The sequence below is a fragment of the Triturus cristatus genome, chromosome 4_2, assembly GCF_964204655.1.
Source record: "Triturus cristatus chromosome 4_2, aTriCri1.1, whole genome shotgun sequence".
NCBI lineage: Eukaryota > Metazoa > Chordata > Amphibia > Caudata > Salamandridae > Triturus > Triturus cristatus.
The window spans coordinates 950,946,473-950,960,618 of NC_140586.1; the positions used below are offsets into that span (position 1 = coordinate 950,946,473).

The 14,146-nt window shown below is 44.6% G+C and overlaps 1 protein-coding gene across 2 annotated transcripts in view; it reads left to right on the top strand.

Annotated features, from left to right (window-relative positions):
- The window catches only part of LOC146839071 (uncharacterized), a 128,402-nt gene extending 115,493 nt beyond the window's left edge, over nucleotides 1-12,909 (top strand). For both annotated transcript variants that reach the window (XM_085603090.1, XM_085603091.1), the window contains one exon: nucleotides 9,215-12,909. In XM_085603090.1, the coding sequence (XP_085459216.1) occupies nucleotides 10,133-11,320 (1,188 nt within the window). In that variant the 5' untranslated portion in view covers nucleotides 9,215-10,132 and the 3' untranslated portion in view covers nucleotides 11,321-12,909. The remainder of the gene's footprint in view (nucleotides 1-9,214) is intronic.
- The last annotated feature ends 1,237 nt before the right edge of the window (nucleotides 12,910-14,146 follow it).

The window sequence follows — 14,146 nt, forward strand, 5'->3', positions numbered from 1 at the left end:
CACACTTACTAGCTGTATGTGATTAAAACTCGCAAGAGTCGAAACGCGTTATGCCAGGAGACTTGCCTAAATCAAGGATTATCGCTTATGCACGTTTGGATATGCCTGTTTGCACGGACAGAGGAGTACATGTTTTCTTTGTGGAATATATGGGTGTGACGTGCCCTATATGCCCCGACCCAAGAGGCTGGGTGTCCCTAACGTTGCTGGCTTTTGGATATAAATGTATATATTTTACCAAGTGGCGGTCACCAGTAAGTAGTATAGTTAGGACCTAGTTTCCATAAAAAAATCATTTTTGGTTTTGTTAATAACTTTGGCTCCATTTGACAAATCTTTATGAAAGGTTCAAAACTATTTTGCCACTCACTTCAGCTGCTCTGTGGTAAGTTTTAGGGGGCGTCTAGCGTGGGCCAAGAAACAGGGAGTTCCCAAAACACTTTTTCCCCCATGCAATTTCTCATAGGGATTTTAGACACGACTACAGCCCGAACCGCTGAACGGATTTCCACCACATTTAGCAAAAAACTAGACCTTAGTCCAGAAAGATCTTTTTGAAATTTGTTGTATCTGTTCAGTAGTTATGGAGTTATTAAGATTTATCTATATCTAGGGAGGCATAGGGTCCGCAGATCGGACAGATCTCTTGCTGCGATTTGATTGGTTGCCACCACTTCAACTAGGAAGTGGTGACACCCATTTTGGGACTCGACCCGAGCTCCAAAAAAACACCATGTAGCAGGGTAGCAATACCCCGCCACCCTAGGCCTGGTGTGGGGTCCAGTAGGGACCCACCTAAAGCCAAAAATGATTTTCTTTTTGATTTTGCAGCAAATTTGCGGATGACCCAGGACAAAATGTTAAAAAAACTCGGGCTCCCATGCTTGGTTTTTTTAATTATGCTCCCGGGTGGGCCACGTCCTGGGGGGATTAATGGAGTAATCTAAATATTTGGGGGAGAGGGTTCGTGTGGCCTCACTTCCCCATCCCCCAGGAGACGGGCATGCAGGCATTTTGGTCCCGGGGTGACCAGCCGTAGTTGAAAAGAGGGAAGGGAGCATGCAGCCTTCCTCCCACTATATTTATGGAGGAGGGGAGCACGCACCCACCCTCCCTGGGCTGAGTTTGGCCCCGGGGACCCCATCACCTGTAGCTTGACCATATTAGTAAAGGGGAGAGGTGCCGGAGGGGGGCTGCATGCCCCGTCTCAATTTTAAAATGTGTTGGGCCCCGGGATGGGATCCCGGGGCTGAAAACAGACCAGAGGGGTGTGTTGCATGCCCTCTCCCCCTTTAGAAAATCAGCCCAGGGAGGGGTCTATGTGCCCCCCTCCTCCATAAATATAGTGGTGGGCCACCAGGGATGGAGTATCTGGGGGCAAAACCGGCCCAGGCAGGGGTCCACATAACCTTCTCCCTTGCTAAAAAAACACTGAGCCCTGGGGGATGGGGTCCCTAGGGCCAAAGTTGGCCCAAGGAGAGGGACATGTGCCACCCCTCCCTCAAAAAATATGTTGGGCTCCAGGTGATGGGGTCCCCGGGCACAATTTTGGCCCAGGCAGGGGAGCTGCGTTCCTCCTCCCCATTAAATATAGTGCTGGGCCCCCGTGGATGGGGACCCCTGGGCCAAATCGGCCTGGGGAAGCGGGCCGTGTGCACACACACACTTTTCTCATTGTATTTTGAAAGTCTTCAACAATGTTGGTTGGATTACAAAGTAATGTGTTTTCTCTCACTCTGTGTTTGTCTTCCTTTCCATTGCCTCTTTAGAGCCCCTCTCATGCGCCCTGCTTGTGGTATAATGTGTTTTAACATTAAATGTCAGCACCATTCTTGGAAAATCTGCAGCTCAGCCCCCCCAATCTTACGGACCAAGCTACGATCCTGCATGCCAGTGTCTCATTATTACCTATTTACTTCAGTGTTAATGAGGTGTGTGTTTGCTTATGTATGCATTTTTGTGTGCGTCTATTTGAATATCTGTTAGTAGTTATGTGTTTATATGCACCATTGTGGGTGGTTAGTTGCCTGTGTGTTCCTATTTTGTGTGTGTGTTTGTATGTGTTTGCGGATCTGTGCATCTCTTTGTATGTGTATTTCTTTGTGGGCGTATAATCAAGGGGGGGACGAAAGAGCTGGTTATTTAAAGAGGTCCTGTTCCTGTGCTCCTAGAAGTATACTTGGTTCACATGAAGGAGACAGTTCCTCTCCTAAGGCTGAGGTGATGAGGATCACTAACTGCCTGCAATTTTGTGGTCTCGGTGGATCTGTATTTCAGATCTTAATGCCCTCACACACCTGTTAGGGTGTCATGCTTCATCATTGGGCGCTCCTCGTCGGACCGGCGCTGCAATGTCCAACGGGCCTGGTGGCATCTTTCGCTGAGATCTTCTGATCTGAGAACGCCATTTGTGAAGGGTTACAGAGACGTGCCCGCACCCGCACTAGGTGGGCCCGTTCCAGTGGTCGGGTCATCTTTCCTTCAACTATGAGGCCTCCAGTCCTACTTTTCTGAGGTGGAGCCTCTCTATCACAACCCTGAATTAGGGTATTGTGCTTATTTTGGGGTAGATCCCATTTCTTAACCGACCGACAGAGGTTGTTACATATATAGATCTACCTTTGGTCCTGATGAAGTGTCGCTCTATCTCGGAGCAACATAGACACGAAACATGTTGACCTCAGTCAACGATAGGCTACCCAGATACCTTGACTCATTGCAGTAGCCCCTCTGATTTTACTTAGTCCCAGCCCCGACGCCTTTATTAAAGAATCAACAGGGCCAGGGCCTATTTTAATCACCTTCATACACAAACTAGGAACCACTGACCTCCTTCACTCACACACACCCTTCACAAACGGCGTTCTCAGATCAGAAGATCTCCGCTAAAGATGCCACCAGGCCCGTTGGACATTGCAGCGCCGGTCCGACGAGGAGCACCCAATGATGAAGCATGACACCCTAACAGGTGTGTGAGGGCATTAAGATCTGAAATACAGATCCCCCCCCCCCCCCCCCCCCGAGACCACAAAACTGCAGGCAGTTAGTGATCCTCATCACCTCGGCCTTAAGAGAGGAACTGTCTCCTTCATGTGAATCAAGTATATTTCTTTGTGGATACACCCTTTTCTGCCTTGGAAGATAGAAAGCCTCTTTTAATTAGGTATTCCCCAAGCCTGCCCTACAAATTAAAAAACATATTAAATGACATTAGCACACCCGCAATTTTCTATGTATTCACAATCACATTTATCCCAAACATGGATTGTTTATCCTCCACTCCTACTTTCAAACACAATGCGTAAACTAGAGGCGTGGCTTTCATTGGCGCCACAGGTGCAGTGGCACCAGGGCCCACTAAATTCTAATTATTGCTGCATTTCACAGTTTAACACGCGCCAAAGAGGGAATTTCTTTCTTGGACTAGAGCACTTGACACACTGGCTACTGCTGTAACCTAGCCTTGCTGGAGAACACATGTTATTTGCGAGAGGGATGCTGTATGAAAGAGTAAAGACTCGTTGGATATTGTTCTACTCGTGAAATACATCTGCTTTAGAGTTGGAAATGATTATCAGCCCGTCAGTGGCGGGAAGTTCCATCGGGGAGCATGGCAGTGCTTAACAGGACTGAATGTGAACACAGCTAAGTACGGAAGGCTGCCCAGCGCATTACCTTCGCTTGTGTTCTAGGCCTTGTCATAAAGTTTGGACAACTTAATTAGATATGGTGAACTCCTGTATGTGCTTTAAGCAAGTAAACCATCCCGCCGAGATATTAAGGCGTTAAGAGCCCTGTTCGTTGGGGAAGGTTACTTGCGAACCATAGATACTCAAAGGTGGAGCAGTCATAAAGACACGCCCCAGGGCACTCTGGAGGTCAGCCAGCCTGTAATCCTCGTTACGTATAATCTCTTTAGTTCGGATGGGGCTGGTAAAAGCAGTTATCTGCCCCACCGTAAATATGAAATCTGGAAATACAGAGAATCTATTTACTTTAACACTGAAAACTGAAAACTTTTCTGTGTGAAAATGTAGGCGAAATGAGGAATTACAAGGGGAATTGAAACAGTATATCACAAAACGTGTAATAGGTGATTAGGTGACAGCTGCGTTGGAGACCGTAAATGTGTAGTGATCATGTGTTGTTTGTTTTAAAAACACTGTGGTTCTGGGACACTGGGTTGCTCGGTTGAAGGCGCAAGCCGAAACATGTAGGCATCCTGTGTTGGGTGTTGCTGCATTATAGAATTAATAAAACAGTAGTGAGCGCTTGGACAATGGTGTGTCGTGTTTGTTGGACACGAAGTGAGAGTGCGGCTGATCATCCTTTGAATGAAGGCATTTTGAGGTGGTTTATGGCAGGGCCATTGTTGTAAATCATTATGCGTGGTTAATGCATATGCATGGTAAAGACTTGCGTGGTAAAGTTGGTGCATGGTAAAGGCATTGCGTGGTAAAGGCATTTGTTGGAATGAATGATATTATAATTAGTCTAATCCTGCACTATCTCTTGACTTGAAACTAAACCCTGGGCCTTGATAAACTGGACACAGACAGCCCAAAAAAAAAGTGTAAAAGCAAGTGTAGTGGAAATGTCATGTCACATTGTCATCACATGTTATTTTCCCAGTGCATTGTACCATTTCCCCAGTTTTGCCTGGAGAAATGGTACTATGTTCTTTATAGCACTACTCGCCAGCAAGTTTAGAGGGTGATCCATTTCTCCTCCTACCCTGGAAAGAGAGTTACTCCCGCATTTTGTTGAAGTAAAACTCTAACTGTTTCCAGTGTCAGAAAGTGTCAGATTGGAGTCTGTGAATGCTCACTTACTCACAAGTAAGTAGTCATTCACAAACTGACAAGGCGAAGCATGCGTGCGCTACATTTACTAGGGTGATTCTACACATGCAAAACATTTGCACCTGGCAGCTATGATCTGACTAGTTTTCTATTCAAACATTGTAAAAAGAGTTGCTGAATCCTCAAAACTCCAACTCTTTGTGCATAAATAAGATGAGCTATAAACAACTCTTCTGGGGACACAGACAAGCTCACTGACACCAAGAGAGAAACAGTAATAACAGTTATGGGAAAACCCCTAGTCCTGCTCATCATACAGACCCGTCTCCCTCCTAAACGTTCATGCTAAACTATTCACAGGCATTCTGGACAAAAACGTAGACCGTTCATAATTGCCTTATGACTGCAAGCCACAGCAGTGGTGAGATAATACTATGCCGTTAATAAAATGGATTCTTTCCGACACTGAAAAGACACTGGACACAATGTCTGCCAATGGCCCGATTTATATTGGATGGTTTATTCTGTCATAAATGTGGCAGGTATCCCGTCCACCCTATTAAAAGTGCATTATATCCTGTGGCAATTGTAATAGGATCTGTCATGTTTGAGGCAATAGCCTGTCCGATAAACTCTAAATCAGGCCCCATGTCTGCTGCAAGTGTTGTAGAAGGAGCAAGAGCCAGCATTATAGGAAGAGGGCCTACAAGCAGATATAGTCCCAGAGTCACTGAAGCACCTACCTGTTCACTTCCTCTGTTTATACCTCATAAGCACCTACCAGTGCACCTGCTCCGTTTGTACCTCATAGGTGCCTATATGTGCACCTCATCTGTTTATACTGCACAAGCACACACCTGTGCAACTTCTCTGTTTATAGCTAATAGGTCCCTTCCGGTGCACCTCCTCAGTTTGTACCTCTCAGGCGAGCTTCTGAAATGAAGCTTGTGAGCCCCGTACTGCCAACCATGGCCTCTTCACTATCAGGCCATTATCTGACATCTGCTGTGTGCATGCCTCAAGTGTGTCCCCCTGCCACATCTAACAGTGAACCCTGTGGAGTGAGTACACAGGCAGAGGGGCATAGGGGAGCTGAAGGACATGGTATGAGGTAATCCTGGATAAAAGAAATATGGGAAGGGAGAAATGTTACTTCACCTGTGGACAACAGATACCTCCTCCTGCTCTACCAAAGCCCTGTTGAGTCACAAAGTAGCATCCTGGCCTTCAGACAGACCACAATAAGTCAAATATCATGGAAAACAGGAACATGGAAAGCAATTATTAATATGCACACATCTGTTGGATGCTTGATATTTCAGATAAATTATTGCTTGTGATGGATTCTCTATAAGGAATACATGACTGATATCGTTGAATAATAAATTTCATGAATTAATATTTGTTTGCTTTATCTGTGTGCACAATATAGAGATGCCATTGTAATAAATCCCTCATTCTGTTTTATAGAAAACCATGGAAGGAGCTAAGGATTGAAATACAACAGGATCTTAACTTTAAATACTATAGGAAGAACTAAAGTCTTACTTTTTAGGTCAAGCCTAGCGCAGCGCACATGCGCTGCACTATGAGAGGCATCTTGTGAGCACTTTAAACTTCTCCATGTGGGTCTGACCTCCCACAAATTGGATTGGCCTTTGCGTGTGTCTCTCAATAATGAAAGCACGCAAATGGCCAAAGGCGGGTGCATTTCCCGCCTCTTCTCCAAAGGTTCACTCTCATGGCGTTTTGCTCTCGTGAGCGAGCAGCGGAGCGCAGGGTGGCAGCTGCATTCCTCGTCGTGGATCAGGTTACTAATTAAACCCAGCGCGGTCACTTTCACTTTAGCCGCAGTGCTTGTTTAATTTCCTGTTGCTTTGCTCCCGCCCCCACCCGTTGTCTTTGTTCACAATGCAGGTCCGCATTCCCTTTGTACCCACCCCTACCCCCTTGCGGCAACCCATGAGGTAACCACCCTCCCCCTCCCGTTGTCTATGTTCACCAGGCTCCCGCCACCCCCGCTGTCTGCATACCCTTTGCTCCCACCCCCCTCCATTGTCCGTGTTAGACATGCTCCCGCCCTCCTCCCGTTGTCTGTATTTTTTTTGTTTCTGTCCCCTCCCCACTTGTGGTGGCCCGTGAGGTGCTTCCCCACCCCTGCCCCCTGCGGCACACCACTGTTTGATAAAAGGCTGAACAGAGTCAGCAAAAAGCATTGGCATAGCCAAAAGGCGGGACCTATTGGCTTTGCCAGTGTTTGTCTGCCAAGCCGATACACGAGGGGCGTCAGTGGTGGGGTAACAGAGCCGGTGAGCAGCAGGAGGTGGGAGGGGAAGGACTGGGAAAAGGGATGTCAGAAATTGCCGACTCTTCTGCAGGACCCATCTCTCTCTTTCTTCCCTTAAGGGAGACCGGGCCTCTTTGTTTCAGCACGAGATTTGTCACCGTTGCTGTAAAAGCCTTCCCATGACGTGCCTGGCATGGCGATCTCTCCCCGGCATAGGCACTGGTTGCCAGTTTAGCAATTTGCAACATTCATTTAAAAAAGAAAAAAAAAAGTCAAGCTGGAACAAAATCTTGCCAATTCTTGTCTTTCTCATCACAACAACGCCCAACCCCTCACTAAAGCCCAGATTGTCATGTCCAGTGCCCCCCTGCCCTTCACCCTTGAACATTAGGACACGGCTGGCATTCTGTTAAACCCGGCAACAAAACACACTGCCTGGGGACCTACATTGTCTTCCCAGTTGGCACCTTTTTAAAAATATTTTTCTTTTTGTATCTTTTTTTGTTGTTTTTGTTTAAAGAGACGTGCTTTTTTAAAAAAAGCTTTATTTATTATTTTCCACCAGTAACATTACAATTAACAGTGCCACAGTGCTTGCTGTCACAGTATCCATGATATCTTCGATTTAGACACTCCGGATAATAAGAGACGTGCCTACGGCATCTGGTGAAGTGTGCGGGGGGCTCTGCTTGGGCATCAAGAGAAGCTGGGGACAGACTCTGGCTGGCAGATCAGGTGCCCGTATGCTCCTTCTTCACTGCCTACTTGCATGAGTGTGTAGGCTTGTACGTGTGCGTGGATATGCTTGGTTCTGTTTGTGTTTTGCACCAGCATGACCTCACATACGGTATCTTCAAAGATTAGTGCTAGTCTAAGCAAACCCACCCCCTGCCCCAAACCCTTTTCTCCTGCATGGCTAAACACTTATTTGGTCCCGTCGGCAAGACCTATTGGCTATGCCAATGCTTTTTTAAGTTGTCATTCAGTTCAGAATCAGGCACTAGTTTAAGGGAGATTGATATATATTATGCCGATAGAAAATCCACCACCTCAACTCAGGATAATGCTTTAGTCTTCCAGGTTAGAATGATCCAGGAATGCTTGAACCAGGAGGGCTGTGGAAAGTGTTGAAGGTGACTTAAGGCCTAATTACAAGTTTGGCGGTCTTCCAATGGGACAGGAAGATCGCCAAGCCCTTGTTGAGCCCACCCATCAGATTATGACTTTAATCCAGGGCGGGTGGTGCAGCGGCAGTCTCATGGCAGCGGCTGTGTTAGGTTCATAGGAGAGCCTAAACAGCATACCACAGCCTAGAGAGGGCCTGCAGCACGTTCCTGCACTGTATGGCATGCACCATGTTGTGCATGCTACACCATGCAGCAACGAGGGTGCAGTTCCGGGAAGGCACAACATGTGCACCCAGCATGCAACCCCAGGCTCAGAATTGTCAGGAGGCCCTGCTAGGGCCCCTTTACCTGCATATCTGCCGCTATTTTCAAGGCGGTGTCCTCACCATGAAAAGGGCAGTTGATATGCAGGTCGTAATAGGCTCAACAGTGCCGGCATCTGTACCGCCCGCATATTCAGGCCATTTGCAGACCACCGCAGATGCAGGATACTTCATTCAGGCGGAGGTAGGGGTCTTGTTGCGGTTCCACCACCACACTCATATTACGGCAGTCAGACCACCAGGGTGGTGTCAGTCAGACCGCCACCGCGAGTAAGGCAGTCCTGAGGACCCTTTGGTAGATACTTCCTGAAACTGACGTAACTGCAATGCTTCCTGCTTCCTCTCTTTTTCAAAATCTGATCTTGTTTAACTTAAATGTTGTCCATGTGTATCTAGCTAAAACTGCATCTGTAGTACATGAGTGCTCAGTGGCTGCCCTTTCATTAGTAAGTTGCTCTGTGAACAATGGTAAATCGCTGTCTTTTCAGAAGTAAATAAGCTGTGACCTGCTCAACAAAACCTTTAGTGAAATATCCATGTATGGTGAAATATTCCTTGCTAAGTTTCAAATATGGTAAAGAAGAGATGTCTTTCTTCTACAGCCAGATAAATATTGTGTATTCACATTCCATTACATTTGCATTTAGTAATTTTAAATTTCTTTACATCCAACAGAAACTAAGCCTTAAATGCACGGATTGATTATGAATAATGAAGATAACACAGCAAATCAGCAAAAATAGTCAAAAATAAGGAGATCAAAAAATATCAGTGAAATCAGAGACAGAGGACATATCCAGGAAGAAACAGTCAAAGACAATTCAGTGAATGTACGAGTCTGAGCTCTGCTCTTCCACACCACAAGACGAAGAAATTTCCTCTACAAAATTAAGGCAACAACACTGACAAACCACCTCCTGTATAAACATACGTCCAACACCAGCTTTGATCATGAGGTCGGTATGAGAGTTGGAGGAAGGTCTCGTGTCTATTTGGGATCCATAGCTTGGAACAAACTCCCTCTTGAGCTTTGCGCTGTTGCCAACATGACAATGTTTAAAAAAAGATTGAAAACTTGGCTATTTGTCCATGTTTGAAACAACTAGATTTACTTTCTCTTCAGACCTGTGCTTGGCCCCGGGACACTCTTCGGAGTAGCTGTACACATTACAAGTTGCTTCATCATCATGATATGGCTAGACCAGTGATCCGCTATCTAAACTGGCAACAGACCACCATTTAGTGCTCTAGGTGTATTGTAAACTCTTTCTAGCCAAACCACAGGAACCAGGGAAAAGCACAACGAAGTGGCGCCAAACAACTGAAGGCAAAGGAAAGAGGGGTTCTACTCTCTAAAATACAGCGTATTGTCCCAATTTGTACCGACCAGAAGGAAGACGAATCTTTACCCACAAGCTCGCAAAGCCATTATCCAATGTATGGACGCAGTCACCCAAAAAGACGCCTTACTTATATTATGAATGTGATAGGTATTTAGTGAGTGTTGTATTTTATTGTTAAATCAGAAATCAAGCATCCAAAATACCACACACATAAAGGGAATGAGAGAATAACAAAAGTGGTTTATCAACCATGTTGGCCCTTCAGGAAACACGGTCATGTGATGTAGACAAATATATATCCATCCCAAAGACACTAAGCAAGAAAAAAGAATCATGCACATACAGCGAGAACTTGAGTTTGTCATCACTACCAAGGCACCATCAGCAAACACACACAGGAGAAAAATCATGCAATTGCACTGAATGTGTGAAGAACTTTAATCAGTTAGCAATCCTAAAAGAGCATCAGCGAACACACACAGGGGAAAAAACATACCATTGCACTGAATGTGTGAAGAGCTTTAGTCAATCATCAGTCCTACATAGACATCAGCGAACACACACAGGGGAAAAACCATACCATTGCACTGAATGTGTAAATAGCTTCAGTCAATTATCAAATCTCCAAATACATCAGAAAACACATACAGGGGAAAAACCATACCGCTGCACTGAATGTGTGAAGAGCTTCAGTCGGTTATCACACCTCCAAACACATCAGCGAACACACACAGGGGAAAAACCATACGATTGCAGTGAATGTGTAGAGAGCTTCAGTCAATTAACACAACTCCACAGACATCAGAGAATACACACAGGGGAAAAACCATACCATTGCAATGAATGTGTAGAGAGCTTCAGTCAATTATCACACCTCCGCAGACATCATAGAATACACACAGGGGAAAAACCATACCATTGTAGTGAATGTATGAAGAGCTTCAGTCGGTTAGCAAACCTCAGAAGACATCAGCGAACACACACAGGGGAAAAACCATACAATTGTAGCGAATGTGTGAAGAGCTTCCGTCAGTTATCACACCTCCAAACACATCAGCGAACACACACAGGGGAAAAACCTTTTCATTGTAATGAATGTGTAGAGAGCTTCAGTCAATTATCATACCTCCGCAGACATCAGAGAATACACACAGGAGAAAAACCATACCATTGTAGTGAATGTGTGAAGAGCTTCAATCGGTTAGCAGACCTCCAAACACATCAGCGAACACACACAGGGGAAAAACCATACAATTGCGGTGAATGTGTGAAGAGCTTCAGTCGGTTAGCAGACCTCCAAACACATCAGCGAACACACACAGGGGAAAAAGTATACAATTGCAGTGAATGTGTGAAGAGCTTCAGTCGGTTATCACATCTCCAAACACATCCGCGAACACATACAGGAAAAAAACGTGCCATTGTAGTGAATGTGTGAAGAGCTTCAGTCGGTTAGCAAACCTCCGACGACATCAGTGAATACACTCAGGGGGCGAAACCATACCATTGCAGTGAATGTGTGAAGAGCTTCAGTTGTTTCTCACACCTCCATACACATCGGCGAACACACACAGGGGAAATACCATACGATTGCAGTGAATGTGTAGTGAGCATCAGCCAATTATCACAGCTCCACAGACATCAGCGAACACACACAGGGGAAATACCATACCATTGTAGTGAATGTGTGAAGAGCTTCAGTCGGTTAGCAGACCTCCGAAGACATCAGCGAACACACACAGGGGAAATACCATACCAATGTAGTGAATGTGTGAAGAGCTTCAGTCGGTTAGCAAACCTTCAAAGACATCAGTGAATGTGGAAGTAGATTTAGTGATTCCTCAAATATCATGATTCATCAACAAACACACACACAGGAAAAAAACATTCAAGTACAATGAATGTGGGACGAGCTTTAGTCAATTATCAAATCTCCGAAGACATCAGCAAACAATCACAAGGGAAAAAACATACAAGTGCAGTGAATGTTGAAATAGTTTTAGGCTATTTTCAAACCTACAAAGCCATCAGCAAACACACACGGGGAAAAACCATTTAAGTGCATTGAATGTGGAAGTAGATTTAGTGATTCTTCAAATCTCATGATTCATCAACAAACACACAGGCGAAAACTCATTCAAGTGCAGTGAATGTGTGAAGAGCTTTAGTCAATTATCAAACCTACAAAGACAGTGAACACACACAGGAGAAAAACCATACAATTGCAATGAATGTAGCAGTAGTTTTACTGACTCTTCAGCATTAAGGAATCATCAGCGAGCTCAGAAGTGGGATAACCTTTTAAATGCACTGAATGTGTGAAAAGCTTTAGTCAATTATCAATCATACACATCCATCATCGAACACACACAGGACAAAAGCCTTTCAAGTGCAGTGAATGTGTGAAGAGCTTCAGTCAATTATCAAGCCCATATAGACATCAGCGTACACACATTCGGTAAAAACCATACAACTGTAGTGAATGTAGAACAATCTTAAGTGCATCTTCTGGATTCATCAGTTAACACACACAGAGGAAAAGCCTTTCAGTTGCTGTGAATGTGTGAATATCTTTTGTCAGTTGTTAAACCTACGAATACATCAACTAACACACACAGAGGAAAAATGATATTGCATTAAATGTCTTAAGAGATTTTGTCAATTATCAGGTCTCCAGAGTCATCAGCAAAAACACAAGGGGAGGACCTTACAAGTGCACTGAAAGTGTGACGAGCGTTTGTCAATTTTCAATCCTACACAGCCCTCCGTGAACACACACCTTCATTTAACTCACTTAGAAATAATCCTAGAGATGCAGTGAATCCTAAAAGCACTTGATTAAATTAACAATATTAGTGACCCATCTAAGGACATAGACAGGAGCAAAACATTGCAGTTATTGTGAGATGAAGGAATTACAGAAAAGAGATAATTATAATTATGAGGTATATTCAAATTCCTGATGATGGAAGACTCGACTAAAAGGAAATAAATAAAACAAATAGCAATATTTGTAGAATTATAAAACTGTCTTTTCCCAGTGATTGCTCACTTTTGTACACACAGCAAAACAACATGATATATTAGGAAATCCACTGGGAGACTAGCACAATGTGGCATTAAAGAAAAGAAACACTTGTGGTTTTTATTTGATGAAGAAGAAAAACATCCAAGGGTTCCTGTTCATGCTATAACAACAGTACATTTTGAACGGAGGGTCAAAGGGAAATTTATTTACCGACCCTGTGGTTACCAATCCCTTTACCTTAATGCAATATCAACAAACGGAAACCAGGGTCAAAATTCAGGAGCCAATGCTTTCTATATAAGCATCGCCTAAGTTAGGAATAAAGCACAAATGTGAGCAGTATCATTGATATTGAATCCCATCAGCCACTAAAAGTAGCGCATATCATCATTTAGGATTCAGCCACTCAACGCCAATTCAGGAGAACCATGTGGTGTATGAAACCAGAGGAAGCAATGAAATTCACAACCCCGGGTCTACTATGATGTCGCTAAAGTACAATTAGATGTGGTAGATGGTGTTGAAGCAGTGCAGAAAAACAAAATTAGTGAGTGCAAAGGTTAAAAACAACTACTGGGTCAGTAGAACCATTTTATTCATAACTGACCGAGTGATGCAACTAAAAACAGTGCAAAAGCAGTTTGAAAGAATAACTGCTATTGTCCTAAAGCTGGTCTACATGTTTCATCCTATCGATTGAGTGCCAATCAGGCTTTCGTCAGGACCAGATTAAACATGCTACTGCTGTATGGTGCTAGTATCCAGAAAGAAATGAAAATACAAAACCTACTTGAGTGCAGGTTCTGAAGCACTCCCGAGTATTCGTGAAGTAATACTCAAATCCCCTCAATGTAGGGGGTCTCGCCTCACCCCACCTGGCATCCGCTCAGATGAATGAGGCCCCGCTCTATCCGTCGGTACCTCCGGCTGTGTAGAGGTGGACGGGGAGGCATCACTCGGTCATCACTAGTTGCATCACTCGGTCAGTTATGAATAAAATGGTTGTACTGACCCAGTAGTTGTTTTTAACCTTTGCACTCACTAATTTTGTTTTTCTGCACTGCTTCAACACCATCTACCACATCTAATTGTACTTTAGCGACATCATAGTAGACCCGGGGTTGTGAATTTCATTGCTTCCTCTGGTTTCATACACCACATGGTTCTCCTGAACTGGAGTTGAGTGTATGGCTGAATCCTAAATGATGATATGCGCTACTTTTAGTGGCTGATGGG